This window comes from Cottoperca gobio, chromosome 1 (genome assembly GCF_900634415.1).
Source record: "Cottoperca gobio chromosome 1, fCotGob3.1, whole genome shotgun sequence".
NCBI lineage: Eukaryota > Metazoa > Chordata > Actinopteri > Perciformes > Bovichtidae > Cottoperca > Cottoperca gobio.
In genome coordinates this window covers 1,797,391-1,816,714 of record NC_041355.1, presented here as the reverse complement: position 1 = coordinate 1,816,714, position 19,324 = coordinate 1,797,391, and the positions used below count along the sequence as shown (strand labels likewise).

General features: G+C 40.0%; 2 protein-coding genes across 3 annotated transcripts; both read right to left on the bottom strand.

Annotated features, from left to right (window-relative positions):
* Positions 1 to 627: 627 nt before the first annotated feature.
* On the bottom strand, positions 628 to 9,448 carry txndc11 (thioredoxin domain containing 11). 2 transcript variants are annotated; one of them, XM_029458448.1, is made up of 13 exons: positions 9,110 to 9,448; positions 7,874 to 7,970; positions 7,448 to 7,567; positions 6,969 to 7,066; positions 6,250 to 6,379; positions 6,026 to 6,119; positions 5,715 to 5,827; positions 5,380 to 5,583; positions 4,085 to 4,760; positions 2,647 to 2,834; positions 2,397 to 2,509; positions 2,181 to 2,261; positions 628 to 1,704 (listed from the first exon to the last, which is right to left on the bottom strand). In XM_029458448.1, exons 1-13 carry the CDS (start codon positions 9,232 to 9,234, stop codon positions 1,182 to 1,184), a joined length of 2,562 nt encoding a protein of 853 aa, XP_029314308.1. In that variant the 5' UTR covers positions 9,235 to 9,448; the 3' UTR covers positions 628 to 1,181. The 2 variants fall into 2 exon arrangements, with proteins under 2 accessions (XP_029314308.1, XP_029314403.1); XM_029458543.1 differs by having other exon boundaries at positions 1,316 to 1,631.
* A 1,607-nt stretch (positions 9,449 to 11,055) lies between these two features.
* On the bottom strand, positions 11,056 to 18,928 carry LOC115004992 (bifunctional apoptosis regulator-like). The gene is made up of 9 exons (XM_029426795.1): positions 18,737 to 18,928; positions 17,641 to 17,941; positions 17,122 to 17,220; positions 16,655 to 16,748; positions 14,341 to 14,513; positions 13,987 to 14,131; positions 13,393 to 13,572; positions 12,817 to 13,013; positions 11,056 to 12,455 (listed from the first exon to the last, which is right to left on the bottom strand). Exons 2-9 carry the CDS (start codon positions 17,931 to 17,933, stop codon positions 12,263 to 12,265), a joined length of 1,374 nt encoding a protein of 457 aa, XP_029282655.1. The 5' UTR covers positions 17,934 to 17,941; positions 18,737 to 18,928; the 3' UTR covers positions 11,056 to 12,262.
* Positions 18,929 to 19,324: the final 396 nt, after the last annotated feature.

Here is a 19,324-nt window from a genome sequence, read left to right as displayed (position 1 = left end):
GAGAATTAGGCTGCAGGGTCTGTGCAGTTTCACTCGGGTTACGTCTTCACCCTTCAACAGAAAGGACATTTTTTGCAAGTACAGTTGGCACTGAATTCTTATACTAGTGTGTTCCTAAGAGTGGATACGCCCACTATCATGGCAGCAACTTGGAGTCTCCAACACACACTGCTGTTTCTCTCGCTACTTCTTTCTTTTTCAAGGGTAACTTTGGTTTTTGTCAACCTGGACCCTACTTTTCTATGTTTGTGTCTAAGTGTGGGGGACACATCTTTTTGAAATTGGTTCACCGTTGAGTGAGAGCGCTGCAGTCGTGAAACGTGCGCAGCGTCAACGCTCGTCCACTGAAAGTGCTTGTTTTTGCTGCCGACCCTGAGGCCCTGAGGAGAAATAAAACGTTTGTCGGTACCTTTCGCTTGATCCGGGCTGTTTGTTATTGTGTCTCCTTCGCTGTCGAAATGAGCTAAATATTCAGCCACGACACTGAAAATCAGCTGTGCTTTCTTTTTACTCCAACACAACAAACTCTTCCCGGCACTCCCCTCTCCAACTCAAGTTTTCATCGTTGTCTTCCGGGAACAAGTCAGATGATACAATAACAAAACAAACTGCGGGATCAAGCAAAAGTTAAAGAAAAAGGTTTTATTTCTTAGTGTTGTCCTTTTAATATAATGTTGTCAGACACTTATAACAATCCGAGTCTGTCAGCACCAAAAACAAGCACTTTTAGGGGACGTGCCGAGTGATTACATTGCAGCCCGTTTCGCAGCAGCTCTCGTTCACTACTGGAGCAGCTTCAAAAGATGTTGTCCTCATTAATCACAAAAACATAGGAAATAAGGTCCAGGTTGAAAAATACAGAAGTTTCCCTGTAAGTGTTTCCTTACTTCTGTTCTGACTTAGCAGCAGTCTTAGTTTTTCTTCTGACAGATCTGAGCTGTCATTTCTTCTTCATTCGTCTTTTTCCATCACAGAAATGATCAGGTCACGTTGCCCCTCGGGTTTTACATGACTTCCTCATTCAGGCTTCATTCGGCTCAAAGCTCCCTCCTGTCTTCACCACATCTCAGGTCTAATCACGTCTTTCTTCTCATCCTTTTCAGTCCTCCCTTCGTTCCTCGGCCCTCTTTCTTTTCTTCCTTTTCTCTGCGTCGCTCTCAGGCTTCCCTGCAGACTTGTGTTCAGGAGGCCATGTGGCTTCTTTTCGGTTCTTCCTCTTCTCTCTCCACCTCTGCCTGCTCTTTAGCCCCCGTCCTGTCCTTCAGCGCACTCAGCAGGACCTCGAGCAGCGTGTTCTCGTTCAGCAGGTTTTCAGAGGTGTCTGCCAGCTCCTGCAGCTGCCTCACCGCCTCCCCGAGCTGCTGGCTTTTCTCCCGGTGCTGTTCCTCTAAGCTTTGCCTTTCCCGCTGCAGCTCCGTGTTCTGGGCTTCTAAGCTGAGAGCGTCAAATGTCAGCCGTCGGTTGTCGCGCCACAGCTGCGCCAGCTGCTGGGAGAGACGTTCGCGGGCCTGACGCAGCGCTTGAACCTCTCGCTGTAGTGCCACAAACTCTGCGCGGAGGAGGGTACTGGGTCCCGAACCCTCTGCCTGGCTCGAAGCTGTGTTGTCTGCATATTGTACAGAGCCAGAGTGCTGCAGGATGAAGTGAAGGAGGTTGGATAACGTAATGGGCAGGTTGTCAGGAAACTTCACACTAAAATGTTTTCTTGAAGAGAAACAGAAACAGAGAAAAGAGTGAAAACAACACAGCAGCTGCTCATCAGCTAATGTCGCTCTCTCTTTTATGCAGTACTGGACCTCATAACTGACACACGCATACAAAGGAGACGTCGGTTGTCGGGACTGCAACTGGAGCTGGTGAGCTACAGCAGCCGGGCGAGCAGCGGCGCACGGTACAATAGTTTTGGTTCTGTGTTTAAAGTGTGTTTGCGTGCCGTTAACGGACTGTGTGTGTGTGCTGTGGAACTTCAGTCCTGTTACACAATCCATCTGCCAATTATCTGCTTATATTAACCGATTAAATGTTTGGTCTATAAAATTATTTGTCTCGTCAAACCAACAGTCCAAAAACCTGCAGGTATTAAGTTTACTTTCACTTCAGACAAAGAAGATTAGCAAGTCGTGTGTAAAAAGCTATAGATATAAATCGTTTGTCTAAATACATGTGTGTGTGTTTCTTACCTGTATTTAGGAAAGAGAAGAATGGAGGGAACGTGATCCACCATGAACTCCCACGGAAGATCATTACGAGCAACATTCACCCTACACAGAGACAATGTGCTGATATTTTTATTTTATCTTAAAAGGTTTGGGCCAGAAAAATAACGTTAATGAAAAAATCATTTTAAAAACACAATACCTGTAACAGTCAAACATCAAAGCAGACACTAACTGTACCTGGCCACGGTGATGGTGCTGTTTCCCTGTAATAACCTGGCCAGCTGGATGATGATGTGGTTGAGAACAGAGCAGAATCCACACCACTGAGTGTAATAGAACAGCAGCACATCCTACAGGAGAGCAACACACACACACACACACACACTTATATTTTCCTCCACAGAATACTTAATGCAGAATCATTCACACACATGAATGTAAGGTGGAGAAGAGGAGAGTGAAAAGGAATTGAAGAGTCTTTTCTCACCTTTTGGAGGTCCATGACTACAGGCAGGAAGGAGGAAGTGGTCAGTTCTGTGATGAGGCGGCGTGGAGACGAGTGCTTGTGTTCGTCTGGATGCCTGCTTTTCTCCTCTCCTCCTTTACGGTCTTCTTCTCCCACCAAATGTCTCTGCAAGAGGCTGTACGGAGCACTGAAGTTCCTGATGAAGGCCTCTTTAACAAGACGGAGAGACACACACACACAATGAACACACAGAGATACCATATTCAAATATGACGTACAAAGACAATGTTACAAATGTTGTGGCGCCATTCAAATTGGTTCTCTGTTAATAGTTCTGGCACATAATTACAGACTTCCAACGTGCATGGAGAAAACAAATATTCTTAAAGGTTGACAACTCCAGCAACTACGAGATCAACGCAGTTCGGTTTATAGCCTTCGTCAGGGTTCTTCTCGCAAGTTAAAAAATGACTTTGCACGAGTACGTCGTTTTGTAGTTAGGAACAATATTACTAAAGAGATATACTGCGTGTAGTTTAACACATTGACATCCTTAAACAGTTGCTCCAAAGACGTTTGAATAAACAAGCGAATGCTGTCTGGTGTTTGCAGAGGACAGTGGATGAGGAGAACATGCAGAACGGGTGAAAGGCATTCAAATGCAGATAACATGACGTAATGACGCATCCTGAAGGAACCAAAAACATTGTTTTTAAAGTTTAGTATGATAAAAGAATCACTTAAAAAAAAAAAAAAAGGCCACAACACCCTGTGTCCAAATCATTGCAAAACATATTTGTGGCGACTATTCCCTGAAAACATCTGGACATGCACAATATACAAAAGGACAATGAAACTAAGGCATGAGCTGATATGCAAAACTGTTGTTTGCCTGCCTCAGACTTCTTTGTTTGATGGCGTGTTAAATTTGCACTTTGTACACAGAATCGTTGACACGGTAACTTCACTGTAATCTGACTCCATCAGGAGGAGGAGAAAACATCATGTTTTATCTTGAATCTATATCATTCAAATAACATTTTTTCTGAGCCTGTTCATTTGCACGGACTGACATTTTGGGGGTTTGAGAAGCCGAAACATTGAGAATATATATATATATAATTTAAACTAAATAGGTTTTATAGAATAAAGCGATACATGTCATGACTTGATTAAAGTATAAAAGGGGAGAATGAACACAGACACAAACATATGCATGCCATGTCAATGTGTTCATTCTTTACAAAAATATTACCGTCACCGACGGTACATAAGTATGAGGCGCTAATTATTATTCCATCTCATCACTCTCTGACGGCAGGCTTTTCACTGCACCTTCGAGTGTGGACATTTGGAACAGCATTAAACTCTTTTGCCTTTAGATCTGAAAACACTTTGTACAAACTAGTTGAACCAGTTACACACCAAATAAAACCATGTGATAATCTCCAAGTCTTACCCAGAGACTCTGTCAGCGTGGCTGCTGGGCTGCGCTGGAGAACATAGTGAACCTCATCCTTCAGGTTCACAATAGCTGCAAAAGTCCCATCGCCTTGTGCACCAGCCTCCTGGTGAAGAAAAGCACTTCTGTTGCTCGGTGCTCCGAGCCGCACCGCCAGAGGCCAGGTCAGAGCAACATCCAGCACGTAAAACCTGAGCGTCCTGTTGGTCTGACACCGGAGCCCTGTGATGCCATCTCCTCCCTGCTGAGGGGCAGAGGGTGGAGTGATGGAGGAAGACGGAGGTGTAAGGGGAGCTCTTTGCATGTCTGGCTCCTCTTTGGCTTGTGATTCATTGAGTTGAGGTTCTACTTCTCGGCAGCAGGCACTGTATTGACTGAATGGGCTGTAGCTGCTCAGAAAGTTGCAACAGCCCACTGAGGTTGTGGTTTTTATGGACACAGCAGGTAGTTGGTGCAAAACCTCTCCTCCTTGAGCGGTGGAGGAGAAAGAGCAGCGTACAGAGGAGCTGGTCAGGCTCAAGTGTGACAAACTGAGGCACACCTCACACACACTCGTACCCGACTCTGGGAGAAGAACTGACTGGCAGCACCGCAAGTGGGAGGTGAAACCTTTGTCCGTGCTGGAGCGGTTATTGTTGGCACAGGAATGATAACGCACAGCAATGTCTGCAACCTGAAAGACCAAAGAATAATATGATATATCTAAAAAGCAAGCAATAAAAGTTAACTGGTAGGCAGTGGGGGGAGGGTATCTGACAGATGACAGAAGAGATCTAACTTTAACTTAAACAACCTCCTTGATTTGAGCATAAAAACTGATGTCGAATAAAAAGAATAAAACAAAATGAAGATATAACTAAAGCTAAAATACAATAACATAAATCACAGTAAAATCAAAGTGCAGCTACAGTGCAGTGCAAGACATTAATAAATAGTCCCAAATTTAACTTGAAAGTTGGAGGAAAAAGTTAATGTTTTAAGTCCTGTTTCAAAAGAGCTGAGAGTTGGAGCTGATGGAGTTTGTTCCCGATATGTAGTGATTATTATTGTATAAAATAAATTAGATTTGTGAATGATGTCCGAGGGATAAAGCATGTAAACAGAGAGCCGTAGTGGACCTAAAGCGGAGCCCTGTGGCACACCCTAAATTGTGACAGGCAGTAGAGGATGAAGCATTACAAACTGCAACAGATTGTTCTATGATTGAGGTACGATTGAAACCCAAGTAGAGCAGCATCAGAGAGGCCGACCCATCTCGAGACAATTAAGAAAGATGCCTGGGCCCTTCTCACCTGCTGTAGAATTGGATTTGGTTTGGTCCCGAGTGGATTGTGCGGAAGGAACAGCAGCAGTGCCGGACCTTTACTCAGCTCATGTTCCAGGAGACGGGACTTTGTCCCTGGAGGCTGCAGCCACTGGAGGACGGTCTCGTGGTGTTCAAACACCCAGCTACATATGGCCTCTGATGTGAAGTTGCGTTCCCTTCGAGGGAAAATCTGACAGAAGAAAACATACAGCACGATGCCGGTGCAATGCGTTAGCATACATCCAAAAAGACAGTAAAAAATGTATCCAGCATTTAATTACATTTTTCTAAACCAGTGCTTTATGGCCTAACGATGCTTACCAAAGAGGAGTTAAATCTTCTGTAAAGATAAACTGTTTCATCTTCTTTTAGTGAGATGGCCTCTGCCACCTGTTTGTTGGTAACAACACCGAAACGTACAACACCACGGAAATCTGCACGAGAAAGACAGAGCGACTCAGGACAGACATCAACTACATGTTTCACATTTCTTTTTTTTTTTTGCCTCCTCACTGCTCGCGTCACTCTTACAAGTTTCCCAAAGCCTGGCGACTTCTAATCTAATCCATCATACTTGAGACAATCAAAAACGTTCACAAACTTGGCTTCAGTGCTGTATGATCATTTCTTACCCCTTTTCAGGGCCTGCAGGGCAGAGGACAGATATGTGATGTACCCCGGCGGCTGAGGAGAGGAGTTAAACTGGAAGAAACCCACCACTCGAGGCTGGAAACACACAAGAGACAGCCGATTAGAACACATCATACGGAAATATAGCCTTACTCGACAGATTGTTCAACAACTGTTCAACGTTAAGGAGAGCTAACATTAGCAACTTGTATGATTGTAACAATACCTCGTGATAGGAGAGGAACTCTTTGAGTGTCGCTCTTGATGGGAGGTACGTGAGCGGTGTGATGACTCTGAGGATAAAACTTTCCACGTATGGAGCTACATATGGACCCTTGTACTCTATAGGCCCGAACCTGCAGCACAGAAACACACAGGAACAGCACATAATGGTGATCTCACGCCAAAAGCTCAAATTGTACCAGTTAATCATAGAAGAAAACATTTACATTCATGTGGAGGAAGTTTTGTTAAAGCCGTTGTCTACTAAGTAAACTGATCACGAGACGAGATGCAACATTAGGCCCATGGACTGCAGATTAAAATGAGCTCATTAACTAACTGTGGCACATTTATTGCCAGAGTTCAGTGGAAAATGATTGATTAATATGCTTTTACTGAACAAAGTCCTCGACTGAAATATTACAATCCACAGTCACTAACGCCGTGATCGATGTTGCACAAGAATACAAAACTCTTGCTTCTCAAGAATAAAATGCCAATTATTGACTGGTTCCAGCTTCTTAAATGTGAGTATTTCCTGCTCTTCTATTATTGTAAATGTAATATATCTGCGTTTTGGACTGTTGGTCGGAAACAACCAGTATTTTTAAAAGCATGTAAAAGTCACAGTCGTGGTGTTCTGTCACATTTTTCACGCATCCATTATTCACCATCTGCCATTTCACTCAAACACAAATGACTTTGTAAGGACGAGCGTCTTACCTTCTATAAAACAGATGGATGATCGGGTACTGATAGAAGCGGTTTTGCTTCCTACATTTCCCATGATTCCACCAGCAGTTCACAGCCACAAACTGCACCTGTGTTTGTAAGAGAGAGCGAGAGAGAAACAAGAGCTGAACACACAAACCTATTCCCAGAACACACACAGGGTATGGCGTGTTATCGTTGTCAGTCATACGTGAGTTCAGGTTTTATTCCGTCTCATTTATTTTACAAAAGAGCCCCAAAAAGCTCTGCCTGAGAATGACATCCCAACAGTCAGATAACTCGTTAATAACCGTTTCTCTGAAGCTATATTTACTCTTCTACATGTGTTGTGTAAGTTGTAAGCATGTTACTATAACAACAAGTTGTATGCTAACTTATCAGTGGTCATTTGATAGGGTGACCATTAAGGTTGCTATTTGGTATGGAAACACTCCTGCAGAGTGCTTGTTGTGTCCTCAGGTTTCCTGTACCTGTTTGGCGAGCTTCTTAGCCACCTGCTGCACTTCCTGCCGGGCAGCCATCGAGTGAGCGCACCACGGTGCATAGAAGAAGATCAGAGACACCTCCGCCACACTCCTGAGACGCTCCACCTGGAGAGGAAATGTTATTGACCAGTTATTTACCTAACGTCTGTGCCACATTGTGTTTTAAGTATGAATTTATTAGCACTTGTAGTTGAAGTGCTTTGAGAAACGAATAGTGGACTCATAGAGCTCCAGAAATGTGAAAACTTCAGCGAGTTTCATGCATGAGAAATGTAGCCTCGTCCCATTGCTCCTCTGGTGTAGCCATCATCCTCAAACCTTTCCACATGCACATTTTAGAATATCACTAAAAGAGGGAGATTCCATCGACACATGACAAAATGTTTTGCATCAGGTGCCCGTGTATCTCACCTGGTCTAGCTGACCCAAGTAGAGATCCACTATCGGGGCCTCGGCAGAGAAGAACCGCACCGGAGGCCGAGCTGCTGCCACCACATTCTTAGCGCAGCTACAGAAAGAAAAGGTTTCAAATGTGACACCAAAATTAAATCAAGCGAAGCACTTTCCACAGTCACAGACCGAGGCGGAAGGGTGTGCCCGAGATCATTTGTCTATAATTTGATAAGATAAGATAGAAGATAAAGTATGTGTCGTTTAGTGTCGATCGACAGAAAATGAATCACCAACAATTTTGATAAATTTGTATTAGTTATCATTTATTTAGCAAAAATGACAGGAATTCTCTGGTTTGCGGCTTTTTATTGTTGTAAATTAAATCTATTTAAGTTTTGGACTTCTTATCAGACCGTTTGATGATATCACTTTGGGCTCTGGGAACTTGTAATAATATATTTAACATCAGCTACAGAACATAAGGAGGACCTCAACAGGTTTATGGCTGCAACTCACGATTATTTTCATTAGTGATTGTTGTTTTGTTCCGGAAATAAAACCCACAAATATTAATTATTAATAAGGAAAGATAGCAAATATTGTGATTTGAGGAGTTTGAACTAGAGAAGGTTTAATAAAACACAACTGATTGATGTATTAACCATAATAGTTGACAGTACGTGACTAATTGTTTCAGCTCTTTAGATTAAGCTGGTAATACTTTTTAACTTGTACTTAAATAGCATCTTGAATTAAGCATTTTTGCAATAATAATGCTACTTTTTTTTCTCAATTAAATTACAATAATGAATCTTCCACCACAAACACATAGGAAGCAGGATGTGTCTGAGATCATTTACTTGAAGTTTCAGTCTCACGAGCTGAAACCTCCACATCTGGGTTCACTGGAACATAAAAGTGTGTTGTTTACTGCACAGTTACACTGTTGACTTTGGAGTCATTTACAAATACAGACGCTAAAACCTGATTAAAATCAAGAAATTAAAGAGTGGTACACTGGTTAAACAGCTTACAGCATTAGTTAATCCTCTTGTCCTACAGGACACGTCAGTTTCAGATTAGCTCCACAACAGAATGAGGACCCTGATTAGTTACAAGTAGCTACATTATGATTAGCAGTAGCTACTTTACGTTTTACTAATGCTACAGCAACACTAACCCCTCTGCAAAGTGATCAATATATAGTCTCATGTTAGTCTGGTCACAAAAACACACTAATATATTATATATTACCTGCATGTGAACTTGACGGCCAGTATGAGCAGGACTCCGAGCACGATAGCCCCGCAGAGAAGCCCCGGTCTCCGGGCCATCAGAAACAGCACCTGCCGGAGAGACTGCCGCGCCCGGCGCAGCATTACAGGCTGTCGTCGGCTCTCCGTCCCATTTATACGCCCCGGCCGCTGCTCTACGCGTCCATTTGCCTAACAGGGGGCGGAGAGGAGGACTGGTTCGACAGGGGGGACGGAGCTAATCTGGATTGGACATCGGTGCTGCTGGTATTCAAACACGGTCACACCAACCTTTCTTTCCCACGTAGACTTTTCACTTCCGCAACAATGACGTAAGGGAGAGACCGTAAAGTGCTGTCGCACGTGTAAAACCGCGAGGTGCATTTAAAGTCATGGTAAGCGAGGTAAAACTATAAAACAGTGTACTTAGGTTGAATGGGAACGAAATCGGTCTAAATTATTATTATGTTTTAGTTTGTGCGCAAATATTGTGTTTATAGTTATTTTTGCGTGTTGAGAATGATGTGATCTTTAGAGACAATCCCTTCGTTGTTAACACTAGAGGGCGATGTTTCTATTTATTTAAATAGAATTCAAGATTCATGTTCTTTATTATCATTATGCGCAACAATTACAGAGAAACTGTCGTTGTCAATAAAAATCTTGGATCTCAGGCTCTCTCAAACAATGCTCATTATATATATATATATATATATATATATATATATATATATATATATATATATATATATATATATATATATATATAATATGTGTTTAGTATGTATAGTATATGTGTATATATGTATGTTGTATATATTATATATATTATGTATGTATATATATATATATATAGGTATGTATAATAATATATATAGGTATGGATATATATATATTATAGAGGTAGAGATAATAGTATGTCTGTAGATGTAGATATATTATGATAGATAGATATTATATATAATATATGATATAGGTATGAGATAAGAGAGATTAGATAGTGTTAATAATATAATATTAGAGATTTATAGAGATATATAGTAGAGAACAGATGTAGGATACAGGATATAGGGATTATATATATCGAGGGGAGAGATAAACATAGAGAGACTAGAGAGAGAGAGAACAGACAGAGAGATAGAGACTAGATAAGACAGATAATAGACAGACAGATATAGAGAATACAACAGAAACAGACAGATAATATAGATAAGAATAATAATATAAAATAAAAGAAAAGATAGAGATAATATAGTATAAATAAAGATAGAAGATAGATATAATATATAATATATAGAAGATAAATAACTATATAGAAAATATATATATATAAAATATATATATATATAAAAAAAAATATATATATTATATATATATATATAATATAAAAATTATATATAATATAAATACTATATATAATATATATATATATATAATATATATATATCTATAAATATATCTATATATATATAATATATATATATTATATATATATATATCTATTATATATATATATATATATATAAATAAATGTGCGGTAGACAGTATTGCAAATTAATAAACTGAATGTAAATATGTATCTACTCGAGACAAAGTGTTTTATTGTTCGGGTGCTTTAATTGTAGAAACAGGGAAAAAAAGAGTGACGTGTTCGATATACATTTATTTGATCTAAATTATTATTTCTTTAGCTTTTTCCTTTTCATGCAGTGATGTGAATTCCCACTATGAATCAATTAAATCTCATCTTATAACCGTGTGGACAGCTACTACTCAAGCATTTGAGAAGGAAGGCGTTTGCTGAATAATAATAATAATATATTTCTGAAGTTCAGATCATCACATCTACAGACTCTGGTTGTAAATGTCCCTATAAAACACAATAATCCTCATTATATTTAAATTACTTATATGTCATGAGAAAACAAATTCCAAACAACTGCATAAAATTATTTAAAAATCTTTATTTTTCCTGTCATGTAGAACATTGAAGAACAAAATCACAGTGTAGAACTTTTAAGTGCAAATGAACAATGTAAAAAATCAAAAGTCTTTGATTAGCTCTACCCACCTATCACATGGAAACATATATACTGCAAAGAAAATGTTTCTGAACAATAAAAAATAAAAGAGCAACACAATATTTGTCAGCAGGACCAGCAAGTAAAATCTGCTACGAACAGTTTCTGCTTAAAATCATAAAAATTAGAAAAGATCTGCATCAGCCTCACAAGTTTTTTTTTTTTAAGAACATACGTTTTCTTTCAAATCTAAATGACATGTATTCTAAATCTCAATGAACATCTGGAATTCCTTGAACGCGCTTCAATGTTGAACATTTGTTCACGAAGACGACGTTTTTAAGTTTTCCTTTGAATCACGTGTAAAGCCTGAGGTTCCCATCGGGCTGCAGAACTACAAGCCTCAACATTTGACACATTGTTGTTACCAAACCTCGTAGAGTGAATTTTCAGACCGCTTTGTGGCACCATGACCGCATTCAAAGCCAGAACTGCACTGAAGATATAAATAACGCACTGAAATTCATGCCGAATAAAGATTTATATACACTTATAATACCGTTTCATTCAAACTGATACTTTTAAAGCAGCAGTTATTCATTTGATTGCTTGTGGATTACATGCCAAAATGACATTTAATAAAAGAAGAAAATGTATTTATGTGTTTTACTACCTTTAGTCGGTCACCTTTCATTGAACTACAGCCATCTCAGTGCTACAAAGCTATCAGAAAACTCCTTATGAGGCCTTCACTACCACCCGTCTTTGAACAAGACTTTTAATTTGCATAACTGCCATCCAGGCCATTTAGGCAATGTGGTTTGTGAATGCACTGTGCACGCAGAGAGAGATCACTGCAGTAATCAATAACACCACAGATATTTCACTGTTTCTTATCTTGTTGGTTTTGTTCTCCAACAATAGCGCAATGCATCTCTTGCTCCACATGGGAACCATCCAGCAGAGGCATTACTGGAAGTGAGAAAACGTCCTTCCCAACAGCAAATAAGCCAGACTCATGTGAGTATACTGCTGAAAATAAACGCCCTCTTCTCTTCTGCAACTGGATTTCTGGCAAATGTATTTGCTGTGAACTGTACGGCATTAATTGAGCACTGACTGCGTGCAGTTTGTTACAGTGCCTGTGTTTCTGGATGCATTAGCTGCTGCACCACCAGGTCTATATTAATGATGGGGCTGAAGTAGAGAGCCCAGTAGAAGAGGCAGTTGCACACAAACTGAGGGACAAAAGGCCACAGGAGGGCGAAGGCAAACCCCTGAGATAACATCTTCCACAAGTGGTTCCACATCTTGCGCGGCAGAGACCTAAGGAAAATGGAAGATACAAGTTAGTACATGAAGCCTTCTCCACCATGGAAACTGACCTACCTGTAACTTCACATGTAGCTTAACTTAACAATTACATTTCCCAGTAATGTTCAAGTAATGTAGAAATGTTCAAATACATGCAACATTTCTAGTAGTAAAAAGTAAGGAAGCGTGAGCAAATGCTACATAACTTTACTTTGTTTTCTCTTGAACATGCTCTGCATCCTGCAGTCTGTTGTTGCTGAGATGAAGCTAACTCAAATGTCTTTGAGTGAATAGCGCTCAAAATGTATTAAAAAAACAGAAATCAGCAAGAAAACCCCCAGACAGATATTAACCGGCCTTCCCCCGCGTATACCTGATCCTGGCTCTTGACCAGAGTCTCCACAGGGCGCAGCCCTCCAGCACAGACAGCAGCATGGCGTTAACAATAATGAAGCGAGACGTCCAGTAGTGGACGGCCAGCCAGTCCCAAGCAAACTCAGCTATCAGCTGGTATGGAAGCAGGAGGTACTTTACAAGAAACTCTCCCCACTGTCGCCAACTGGGCTCCAACTAACAAACACAGAAACATCATTGGAAACAATTAAACAGGTATGAATGCAAGACAGAGGAGTCAAAATATTTTTTCCCAGTAAAGTCAAAGAAGATCTGGTTACCACAATAGGTAAAGTACATTAACATGTAAACTGACAATCAGATGTTGAATTAAGATCATTCTAGTTTTTACCACTTGTCACTTTTAGCACGATGCTTATTTGAAATTTCCGAAATATTTTATCCAATTGTATTCTTTTATTTTACAGCGTGTGATGGAGGAAGATGACCTGAATCCACCACCTAAGTTTGACTCATAATTAAATAAGAAAAGAAAAGAAAATCCCAACTTTAGAGTGAAACAAGGGAAAGATACACCCAGCTTGCAGAGTGTCACCTGTGCGTTGAGGAAGCTGCTCTCCATTGACTGGCCGATGTGTGTGATGGCCGGACAGCAGGTGTGCAGGAAGGGCAGGAAGGTTTCCGCGTAGTCGAATAAATACAAATAGAAGAGTGTGAGACGAGGGGAGCGCTTCAGTGCGTACAGCAAGAACAGCGACTTCCCTGCGTTAGTAACCTTGACAGAAAGTGAGAGAAATACAAGTGCACAAAGTAAGAGGACATTCGTTTGAGTAGGAAATATGACAAACACTATTTTACACTATAACACTATCTCAATTATAGAGCATTTTATTAAATGAAGGGATAACAACAAAGTCAAAGTTCATGTCCTTAAATACAAGTTAAGACATAAGTGCATGCTACTGTAGTGGAGGTGGAACCAAACAAGATGTTTTACACAAACTCAGAGGTACTATTACTTCACATTTACTCGTCTTAAGATGTAATGAAAGTACTTTGAGCTAGGGAAGTTAATTACAACAGGACAAATATCACCAAACCAAAGATGTAAAATACAGTACGCTGAAAAGGCTAATAATCAGTGGTTTGTTTGAGTACTAATAAAGTTGGAGCAGACCAGACTCGTTACCTTGTATTCCCAGAGGTTATGCGGAGGTTTGACCCCCAGGACTTTAACTCTGTCCAGCTCAGCCAGAATAGCCCGTCGGTGAGCCTGATTTTCGATGCTGTAAGGAGGTTTTAACAACTCTTCGTCTCCGAGCATCAACAGTAGCCTAAAACAGTAAAAACAACATAATTATTCACAACATGAGATTCTAATGTTAGGGTGATCTATGCAAGTCTAAACATAAGAACATAACAGAGAACAATGCCCTACAGTTCAAATACGGCTATTTTGTTCGGTATATTGTGTCTGGATTTCAAATTAAAAGACAAGTAAAGCAAACAGAAATTGTGCTGGAATAAAACATAAATAATCCACCTTCCATTGACATTCTCCTGCTGAAAGGGCTCTCTGTACAGCTGGGCCCAGGGCCCCAGAAGCTCCAGCCAGGACACGACTTCCTCCGTCGTCCAATGAGACACGGATTTACTGATCAACATGTCTTGCTGCTCCACCACACCACTGCTCCAGTGATACACCAGCACAATCACCTGGAAAAGCACACATAACAAACAAGGTGCAGTAAGCACTTGTTTGTATCCTGCTTATTCCACACCAGGACGCATTATACATTTAGATGCAAAGAAAATATTGAGTTCATAAAGCTGTTGTTGGGGAGGAGAAGGCGACTAACAGGTTTGCTGGTGGCCAGAATCCCACATGGGCTCGACTGATGCCAACTAATGACACAGTTCACTGCTCTGGTTTACTCCCCAGTACATCCAGTTAATGAGTCTGACATAAGTCAACCATTTCCACTAGAGGTCACTATAGGTGTTTGACTTTAAACCTGCAAAGTTGATCAAAGTATAAATACAAATTTGCTCTTAAATTTTAGTGTGATTGGATACAATTTTTTAAACCATTAATTAATAATTCTCATAAGCACCTTGATAAGAATGTGTTGCTTAAAATGTGCAGTCATAGAGCTCTGTAAGGGTGCGCTGCAGCTGCATTTGTTTCTCCAGGTTCCACACCACCCTGCTCTCTATTTCCATCACAGTAACGTTGTGTAAACGCGTATGGAAATAAGGAAACATCGTGTCCATTTCACTAGCTCGGTTTTTATCTAAACTACTAATATATGCGTGTCATTTGGTAAAGTAAGAAGAGCATGGTCACTTCTATTTTTAAACATAGAGAAACTACAGTGCTAAAAACTAAATATGAATGGCGTGCATGACAATTTACTGCCACTGTTGTAAAATGGTCGTTAAAGCAAAGAGTCCATTTGGCAGCATCATAGCTTGGCAGTTAAAAACAATAACTGGAACTCCACCTTGGTAGATATTAGCAATGTGTATAATAGAGTTTTGGAAGTGAAAAGGGCGAGATATGTGTAAACCTGAGTCTGGAGGGAAGGTGGACCCAGACTAGCAAGGGACTGGTCGGCGTATCAAGTCACATTAGCCCACTTAAAGGGGACCGATTATGAAAAACTAGGAAACACAAAATACAAGTATGAAGCTGGAAATGAGTGTCATATGTCGCCTTTAAAATGTAAATATTGATTAAATTGAAGCTCAATGTTGAAATGATAATACCAAGTAGTTCCATACTGGGACTTCTTTTCTTAGTTTCTTTTCCAGCTTGAGGAGACATTTTGATAAATGAGCATTCATCCGTTACTTAATGATCAAAGTGTGCGAATCTCCGTTTCATGGGGAAATGATTTTCCAGTCCAAATCATGTGAGCCGAGGAAACACAAAGCCAAAAGGCATTCAAAACAAACTGATGCTTTGTTCAGGTCCAGGCCCCCCCTTTCATAAAATGATTCAATCATGATACCCATTGATGAACTGAGGTCAAAAATAGGACCATGCTCCCAGCAGCACACACACAAAATGTACTGCCACGTAGCAAGACACACAGTTACGTTGCTCCCAGGTGCCACATGGACAAAATAAACATGGTTGGTCTACATGACCACAACCGACCTCTTCATCCACTACTGTGATAACCTTCAAATATTAAATCCCACTGTTGTTAAAATCTAAAACTAGTCATTTTTCACCATATAATTGTTCATGTTTACAATAATGTCCTTCAAAAAAGGCACATTTGGCAACATCATGGAGCAAGAAAAATGTCTAAAAGGAATAAAAAGACATTTTGTATTACAAAATCATATCAATTAGTGGCACACCATTGCAAAGTAGTCTTGACTGCATAATGTATCTGATGGAGTACGAATCTTATTTACCAATCAAATAATGAAAACGAATCAATATGTCGCTCACATCGTAGGTATTTATAACTTTATCCACAAGTACATACGACTGTTACACACAAACAGGTTTCTATACCAAACTTTGTCAAGAGCAAGGTCTTTACAAAATCACTTTTAATGTTTTAATAACAAAAGGAAATCAACAATTACACCATTTACTGTAAGACATTTTTTTAATAAGAAAAATGGTTAGTTTAGCCTAAGAGCCTCGTCAATAAATCCATACATGACCTTCAAAACCAGAAGAATCCATATAAAGCTCAGAAACGGCTGTAACCACTGCAACATTGACGCACTGTCAATGTGTCAATGTGTCAATGACATTGACACAGTAGGCAGGTAAGAGGGAAGCTAGGTACCGTAGCATCAGAAAATATGATAATATATGGTTGAGTACTTACAGCCACACACGTGAGTGCTGTCAGGACTCCAGAAAAGAAGAAGCCCGCTCCTTTGTGCTGGTTTGTCCTGGATCTACCCAAGTTGTCACCATATCTAAAAACATGTAGATATTTGCTTCAGACAACAAAAAGGTATCAAATACAAGTGAACAGATTAAACAGACACAATGCAAGTTCATGGTTGATAACATCATTATTGTCAAAGGGCTCTCCGTTGAAGTTGCATTGATGGTAATGTATGCACCAGGTTTTGACAAGGAAGAAGAATTTGTGGATTAAAAAAAACCCATTATCTCTGGTTCTGCTCGATCCATTTTGATCCGTTTAGTTTTAAACTTCCCATTGTGAGTCTGACAATGTTATAAGAGGGCAATGTTAAATTGGTGGAGTACTATTTCAGTGTATACTTGGCTGACACACGAAGTGTTACACCAAAAAGGCTTGTATCATAGATCATACTGTACTACCTCTGGAAGGCCAGCAGGCTCCGGGAGGTTTTGGGGTTAGCCTGGATCTCTTCTCTCCTGCGCTGAACGACCTCAGTGAACAGCTTGTCCGTTGCATCCCTGAAGATTAGAGCATTAAGTTAACAAGAGCAATTAAAACCTTAATACTTTGTGGGTAGTGATAGAAATGTGTCTATATCAAAACTCTGAGCCGATGATTATTCAATTAGCCTAGTGACAGAAATAATTAATCTGGAACTATTTTGTTAATCGATTAAGTTATTTCTTCTTAATTGTGTAAATTCACTGATTTAAGCTTCTCTAATGTGATTTTTTTTAGTTTGCTTAAACCTTTATAATAGTGGACTGAATATTATTTTAGGGTTTTTGGACTGTTGGTCAAACATAAGACATTTTTATGACTTCACCTTGGGGTCTGGGAAATTGCAATGGGCAAACTGTATGCGAGAGAAATGTGAATACTGTGGTCAGTAAATCAAACATTCATAGCCTGATATGATATGGCTGTGAAAAGCATACCTCAGCAGTATGTTGATTTTAGGAAAGCCTTCCCACTTCTCCCGGCACTCTGGGCACTCATTCTTGTGAGAGGACTCCCACCATAGAGCAAGACAGTGACGGCAAAAGTTATGGCCGCAGGTCAAGGTGGTGGGGTTTACTAAGATGTCGTAGCAACAGTGGCACGAGAATTCATGTTCTGAGATGTTGGTGGAGGAGGGCTTCGACTGAGAAGATTCAGATATATCAGGGGGGTCCTCCATTGATCCTCCCAGACCGTTATCAAATAAATCCCACTCCATTTGGTGCAACATATCTAAGTCTGAATAAGAGAAGAAACAAGGTTACAAAATAAGAACTAAATGAAGAAAGTGATACAAGTTTAAAATATAGGTACAGCTTCTCAGAGACAACAGGCAATTTAAAGGACACCTGTGTAAACAACTAATGGTGAGCACCAAATCATGAAACAGAAAGAAAGCTGTAACATTAATTTAGACACTTACATCTTATATAACTAGTGGTGGAAAAGGTATTTAGATCCTTTACTGAAGTGAAAGTATTAATACCAAACAGTAAAAAATACTCTGTTACAAGTAAAAGTCGTGCATTCAAAATGTTACTTAAATAAAAATACAAAAGTAAAAGTGAATCTGAATAGTTGACTAAAAAGTACAATATTTACCTCTGAGGTGTAGTGGAGTAACGTTAGAAGTAAAACGTTGCATGGAAAGAAAACACGCAAGTACCTTAACATTTAAGTGATATATAAGTGAAGTACTTGAGTAACGTTAAATGCACTTAGTAAACGTTAAATTCCACAACTGTATCTACTTTGATAGGAGCTGACGTTAATTTAGCTTTCACGTCCTGATCTGGAGTTAGCTGTACTCTGTGACTAGCTAGCTTGTCGTTAGCTTACTACTAGCTATGTCAGCAACTACATGTACTGCTCCGTAAAGCAGAAATACCACTTATAATACAGATACACACATATACTATCTTTAGCTTTAAGACTGATATGCTAGTTAGCCAGCAAATGGTAGCTAACGTTAGCATAACAGTAAATGTTAGAAACGTACAAAGTCATAGTCATTCAACAAACTGACAGTTTTACCTCGCCTCAGGAATGGTCTTTGCTGGAGGATGACATGACTACCTGGTTAAAATATCTTACGTGTGCTTATGGTAAATTAACCCTAAATTACACCGTCCACGGAGGAGATAAATATTTCTGCCTGAGTCGCTGTCACCATGGCTCTGCGCCGTGCTTCTATGTGGAAAACCCCGGCCACGCGCACGTCAGCGCGTCACCATGCAGCTACCTGATAAACACTCGTAATTGGTCTAACTCAGGGGTTGGCAACCTGCGGCTCAGGAGCCATATGCGGATCGTTAACCCCTCTGCAGTGGCTCCCTGAAGCTTTGACAAAAGAAAACATAGAAATAAATAACATTATTTTTATGTATTTTTTTGTTGCACTGTGGACAATCTTTCAAACGGAACACCTCTTATCTTGGAGTTCGAGGTGATATTGTGACACAAATGTGTTTGACTGCTTTGTGAGGATCTCATTGACATGAGTGCCAAAGGTAGGGCATCTACCCACTTTAACTTGTTACCATAACATGTTTTAGCAAGTTTTCTTTTCAGTGTTTGATTAGCTCGTTCTACCAAACCCTGTGATGCCGGATGATATACTGA